Here is a 6,365-nt window from a genome sequence, read left to right on the forward strand (position 1 = left end):
CGGCCCCCCTGCTGCCTTGTGGGAAAGGATGAGGCAGGGCTGTGGGGTGGCCCCCCTGCTGCCTTGTGGAAAAGGATGAGACAGGGCTGTGGGGCGGCCCCCCTGCTGCCTTGTGGGAAAGGCGCAGCTTGAAGCCCAGTCACAGCAGGTTTGTGGCATTTCTCAGAGCACCGCCCCCTGCGACCTCATGGGCCAGCGGGTGTGCAGGTGGCGAGCATCAGTCCCTTCGCATCCTCTCCAGACACGGGCTTCCTTCTTGCTCTGCAGCCACACTCACGTTTCTGTCTCCTTCCAGAGGACGTTCCGGGAAATCATGCCTCTCCGAGTGAGTGGCCAAGGCCGTCTGCCTGCTTCTCCAGGTGCAGTCTCGCCAAATAAGGGGGAAGTATGGCCCCTTGACCCCCAGGACACAGCCCCTGCTCTCTCCCCAGGAGTTTGGGGACCGTCCCAACATCATCCGCCTCCCGGGTGTGATCCGGGCAGAGAATGACAGGGACATTTACCTGGTGTTTGAGTCTATGGGCGAGTGAGGCCTCCCTCAGACCCCAGCCCCACCTTTGTCCCGGCCCAGGATCCTCCCACCCACATCCCAGTGGTCTGGCTCCCTCTGTATGTTCCTTTGTTGCTTGGTCCCCGCAGTAGCCAGTGCACTCAGCTTGGGCAGTGTCCCTGTGGAGCTGGAGAGTGTCAGCCCCCCAGGCCTGGTGGCAGGTATCTTGAACCCTCTCTGTGAGGTTTCTGCTTTGTCCACTGCTTGCAGCTGCATTTGTTGTTTTTTAATTTTTAAAATTTTTATTCATTTATTTAACTTCTGGTCTTCGCTGCTGCACGCGGGCTTTCTCTAGTTGTGGCGAGCGGGGGCTACTCTTTGTTGCAGTGCGCAGGCTTCTCATCGCGGTGGCTTCTCTTGTTGGAGAGCACGGGCTCTAGGCCTGCGGGCTTCAGTAGTTGTGGTACACGGGCTCAGTAGTTGTGGCTCGCGGGTTCTAGAGCGCAGACTCAGCAGTTGTGGCGCACGGGCTTAGTTGCTCCGCGGCATGTGGGATCTTCCCGGACCAGGGCTCGAACCCGTGTCCCCTGCATTGGCAGGCGGATTCTTAACCACTGCGCCACCAGGGAAGCCCTGCATTTTCTTTTTTCTACTCATTTGATAAAACAAAGGCAACATGAAATAAAGTATAAAAATAATTCCACAAACTTTTATTGCTGTGCCAACAAAGCCAGTGGACAAGCTTGAGAAGCCAGCAGGGGCTCCTGGGCAGTGTACACGTCCAGGACACGGCTCTGAGGCTGCAGTGGGACCTGAGGTCTGTGGGCATTGGGCAGGCTGAGGTGCCGCCATGAGGGCTCAAAGTGGGCCAGACTGGCCCGCTCTCCCCAGGCCCACCAGACTGACCTGCACACCCCCCAGACACCGACCCGAATGCCGTCATCTGCAAGGGCACACTGCTAAAGGACAGCCACAAGAGCTACGTCTTCCACCAGCTCCTGCGGGCCACCAAGTTCATTCATTCAGGATGAGTTATCCACCAGGACCAGAAGGTGCCGCCCAAGCCCTGTCCACTGAGTTCCACGGCCCACACCCCCACCCGAGGGTCCTCAAGCCGCCACCCATGTTAGCCCTCAGCCCACCTCTTTTCCCGAGCCATCCAACGTTCTCCTGGACACCAGCTGTTTGGTGAAGCTCTGCGACTTTGGCCTCGCCCACTCCCTCAGCGGCCTCCCTGAGGGGCCCGAGGGCCATGCCCTGACGGAGCACGTGGCCACGCGATGGTACGGGCTCCGGAGGTGTTCCTGTCCTCGAGCTGGTAACGGTGACCTACCCCCATCCTGCCGCCACCTCCCCCTACAGGTCCCCCTGTGCTCTCCTGCCCCACCAGGGCACTTGGGCCTTCTTATGCCCCCAGTGTCCGAGACCCCCCAGAAGTACCTCCTCCCACCCCCACCTCCGCCTCTGGGGCTCCCCCAACAACACCAGCCCTCCCTGCCCCAGGTACACCCCCGGGGTGGACATGTGGAGTCTGGGCCGCATCCTGGGGGAGATGCTAGCGGGGCGGCCCCTGTCCCCGGCACGTCCACGCTCACCAGCTGGGGCTGATCCTGGAGGGCATCCCACCACCCTCCGAGGACGGCGAGTGTGTGTGCGGGCACACTGGGCACCAGGGACACTGAGGGTCAGAGCACACAGCTGTGGGAGGGGCAGCACCTGCCGGACCAGGACTGAGAACGGAGGACAGCCCGGGAGGGGATGGGGGTGGGGACGTGAAGGTGGAGGGACGGGGAGGGTCCGGAAGCCTTGGGAAGAGTGGAAAGGGCAGGCCTTGCCGAGGGTGGACCCAGAGAGGAGCTGCTGGGGGTTTCGGGGAGCAACTGGACAGAGTCCACCGGGGCCACAGGGTCCACGAGGGTCAAAGAGTGCTCATGAAGGGTCCATCTGGGTCAGGACAAGGGCACTAGCTCTGCGGAGGGGTGAAGCAGGGGTCCTTCCTTCTCCCTGGGGGAGAGGGACGAAGGACAGCGTTGGAGGAGCCCTGTCCTCTCCCCGGGTTTCTGCTCTGGTGGAGAAGGCAAGGGGCTCCCCTGTGGAGGTGGGAGCACAGGGTATGGGGGACGCGTGTGCACGTGTGAGCGTGCAGCCTACGGAGGGTGCAGGACTGTGCAAGGACTGGCGCACATGTGGGTGTGCTTATGCACGAGTGGCGGCGCCCGACCCGGTATTCGGGGTTTGAGCCCTGCCAGAGAGCCAAGGCCCTGCAGAGAGGAGGTCGCTCAACGGGTCAGAAGGGGTGGCCGGCGACCCCCCTGAGCTGCCCGCCCGACCACCTTCGGGACTCCTGATTACAGCGCCTTCGGCGCCCGCTCCCAGACCTCCTGGCTCTCGGCGCTGGCTCCGGCGCCTCGGTTGTGCAGCGCCTGGGGTCCCGGTGAGTGCGGGGGCTTCGGAGCCAGCCCAGCGCCCTTACCGCACCTTCAGGGTGCCCAGCCCAGAAACTGTTGCCCAGGCTAAAAACGAGGAAGCCCCAGTGTGGGCGCAGCTCGCCCTGGCCGGCGGCAGGAGCTGCACCAGGCCTTGGAGAGGCGACCTGAAGGGAAGCAGAGCTCTGACGCGCCTGCGCGCTGCCCGAGGGTGGTGCTAGGGAGGGAGCAGGGAGCAGGAAGGGGGGGGCGGACCCTGGAGCGGCTGATAGGCCGGCTGCCCACAGGCCGGGCCCGACACTGGACGCCCTCCTGCCGCCCGACACCCCCCCAGAGGTCCTGGACCACCGCGAGTGACCCCTGGTGTTTGCCCCCGACAAGCGGCTCAGCGCGGCCCAGGCCCTGCAGCACCCCTACGTGCAGAGGTAGGGGAGGCCCGGCGGCCGGGCAGCGGTTGCTGTGGGTCGGAGAGGTCGCAGGGGCTCGCCCGCCGGCAGCCCAGGTCTCGCCTCTCCAGCACCCGCCTCGCCGGCGCCCCGCAGGTTCCACTGCCCGGCCCGGGAGTGCACCCTGGAGGCGGACGTGCGGCTCCCGGTGCACGAAGGAGCCCAGCTCTCGGCCACCGAATATCGCAGCCGCCTCTATCAGGTGCTCCGGCCCGCGACCCCCATCATCCCCCGTGCACGCACCCTCGAGGCCTCCCCCGCCCCAGCGACCCCCAACCCCCTGACGCCCATCCCGCGCACCTCCGAGCGCCCCTCGCCTCTCGCAGATGATCCTGGAGCGCAGGGGTAACGGCCGCGTCCCGAGGGAGACGGGCCTGGGCGGCGTCCCCACGCCCCCGGCGCCCCCACTCAAACCCAGAGCCGCGGCCAAGCTGCCCTCGGGCTCGCCTGCACGGAAGCCCGGACGCCGGCCTCGAAGTAACCCCGGTCACGGCCCCGCGCACGGTGTGTGGTCTGGCGGCCGCCCGCGCAGAGCTGCTGGGGTCCCTGCTGTGTGGGGCCACCAACCGCCAGCAGCGCGGGACCCCTGACTCGGGACTTGAGCTTCCGACCCCACAGATGTCCCCGGCGGAGCCAAGGACCCTCCCAGGCAGAGCTCGGCCCCCCTGCACCAGCCTCCGCCCCCAGGAGGTCTTGGGAGAGGGAAAGGGCCCCGCTGGGCGACGGCAGGGCTCCCCTCGGCATCCTGCTGGGTAGGTCGTGGGAAGGGGGGCACGGGAGGACCCCTCCCGCAGATCCTTCGCGACGGTGCCAGTGATCCTGCGACACACCCCTTCCTAGGTGAAGCCCAGCGGGAGGGGGGCGGCGCCCTCCTTGACCTCGCAGGCCGCCGCCCAGGTGGCCGTCCAGGCCTTGATCCGGAGTGACCGGAACCCGGGCCGTGGTGGCAACGCGGCCGGCGCGTGACCGGTGAGCCCGCGCCCCTCCCGCCCTCCCCTCCCTTCCACCTTCCTTCCCCGTCCCCCGTCCGCTTCCCTCGCGTCAGGTCGCTCCCTCCACGCCTTCTACGACGGTCCTCGTCTGCTTGCAGGTTCCTCCCCGGCCTCCCCGGAGGCCGGCCCGGCCGGAGGATGTTCAGCGCCTCGGCCTCGCAGGAGGCCCAGGGGGCCGCGCGGGCCGTGCTCGGGGGCTGCTCCCAAGCCTACGGGACCGTCTGCCACTCGGCGCCGGGCCGCCTGCCCCTGCTCCCCGGACCCCGCGCCTGAGCCGCCCTATGGGTCTTCAACCGGCCATCCCCGGCACCCAGCCCCGCGCCCCTCCCCTAGTCCCTGGATTGCCCCCCCTCCAGGCCCCCCCCCCCCCCCCCCCCCCCCCGCCCCCCCGCCCCAGACCCCAGCGCTCTCCACCCACCTTTTCCCCAACCTGCCCTCTCCTGGGCACATTTGAGTTCTGCAGCTTGTCCAGGCCTCTCTGGGGGAGTAGATGAGGTTCACACTCCGGCCTCAATCACCTTCTCCAGTAAAGTGTGGTCTGTGTGTCCCAGCCTGCCGACCCAACCTTCCTCCTCGGCTTCCTGCAGCCCACCCCTTTTCGAGGACACAGCCCTTGAGAAGCCTCGTGGGCACCATATGCTGTCACCCTGGGCTCCTGTCTGGTCACCTTTGTCCACAGCAGGCCTGCCTGGCGCTTGAGCACATCAGATCCCAGCTGGGGCTGCTGCAGGCTGTCCCCAGGGTGGTCCTGGCAGGAGACGGTCTTGTGTAGTGCATCTGTTGCCTGGGTGCAAGCTACCATGTGACCACATTTGTGGCCTTGAGCCAGAGCGGGAAAAGGGACAAGATGGGGCAGCGCCCCTGACTGTAGCCATTGTCAGTCACCCCAGCCCATGCCCCACCAACACAGTGACTGACACCCAGTTTGTCGCCAGGCCTTGGTTGGGGGAGGGGGAGAACAGCTGGAAATGTCTTGTGGGGCTCAAGGCTCCCTCCTCTGGTCATCACCAGGCAAAGGGCCTGGTGTGAGCCCAGGTGGTGTGGGGGCCAAGGAGGTGGGAGGGGCCCAGCGGGCGCTGAGGTGTCTCCTGGTCCCAGGCACGCCTCACACCGCGTCTGACCCTGGGCAGCGGTCAGGACACGGGGAGGCCACTTCCCGGCTGCCTGGCCGGAGGAGCTCACAGCCTAAGGGTTTCGGCCTGTGCGGTGCTGCCAGGAGCAGGAAGCTCTGCCCTACCTACAGTACAGCAGGAAGCTCTGCCCTACTGTAAAAGACACGGGCTGCTGCGGGGGAAGGGCGAGGCTTGGGCAAGGAGAGCTGCACAGAGGGTGGACCCAGACCTGGCAGCTACAAGAGAGATTCAAAGGCAGAGAGAACAGGGCTTGGGGGAAGGCTAAGCGTGGGGCCACCACAGTTCTGGCTTGGAGGTGAGCTATTCATGAGATGGGGACTGCCCGAGGGGCAGCTGTTTGCATTTCTAGAGCCTGAGGCATAGCCCCAAGTGATAAACGGGGACAAATGAGACGAGGATGAGTGCCACTGCCCAGAAAGGGGCAGGGCGCCCAAGAAGTCCAGCCCTGAGTGCAGAGGCAGTGCTGCTGGGACTGGAGGGCCAGGGAGGCCCAAACAACTGGCACCCAGGCCAGGGGAAGCCCCAGGCCGATGGGAGCTTCAAGACGAGGCTGGGAAGTGTCTGCTGGGCTAGGCAACCAGGGGCTGTGCCGACACAGAGGGCCAGGCGGCGGCGAGGATGGGCAGCAGGCAGCTAAGTGTGGCAGTGAAGGGAGGCCTGCACAGGAAGGGGCCGAGAGGTGGAAGGGGTCTGTGTTGGTTAGAAGGTGCGGGTAGCGGTATGGCAGTAGAGAGGGGGAGGGGCCTTTAGTACCCGCAACAGGGATGGGTGGTCGCATCCAGAGGGAATCGGAGACGGTCATAAGGCTAAAGGTTGCAACACAAAGCTGGGTGATTGTACACATATAATTACACACACACACACACACACACACATTT

The 6,365-nt window shown here is 65.6% G+C and overlaps 1 protein-coding gene across 1 annotated transcript in view; it reads left to right on the forward strand.

Moving 5' to 3' along the window:
* MAPK15 (mitogen-activated protein kinase 15) overlaps nt 1-4,718 on the forward strand; it is a 6,662-nt gene extending 1,944 nt beyond the window's left edge. The window contains 14 exon segments of the mRNA XM_027132068.1: nt 296-325; nt 432-522; nt 1,412-1,542; nt 1,646-1,775; nt 1,778-1,808; nt 1,994-2,077; nt 2,079-2,131; nt 2,867-2,924; nt 3,204-3,341; nt 3,459-3,564; nt 3,689-3,866; nt 3,981-4,114; nt 4,203-4,339; nt 4,453-4,718. Coding sequence (XP_026987869.1) covers nt 296-325; nt 432-522; nt 1,412-1,542; nt 1,646-1,775; nt 1,778-1,808; nt 1,994-2,077; nt 2,079-2,131; nt 2,867-2,924; nt 3,204-3,341; nt 3,459-3,564; nt 3,689-3,866; nt 3,981-4,114; nt 4,203-4,339; nt 4,453-4,627 — 1,476 coding nt within the window. The 3' untranslated portion in view covers nt 4,628-4,718.
* The last annotated feature ends 1,647 nt before the right edge of the window (nt 4,719-6,365 follow it).

Source organism: Aethalodelphis obliquidens, unplaced genomic scaffold, assembly GCF_003676395.1.
Source record: "Aethalodelphis obliquidens isolate GAN/ISIS:26980383/991018 unplaced genomic scaffold, ASM367639v1 scaffold41, whole genome shotgun sequence".
Taxonomy (NCBI): domain Eukaryota; kingdom Metazoa; phylum Chordata; class Mammalia; order Artiodactyla; family Delphinidae; genus Aethalodelphis; species Aethalodelphis obliquidens.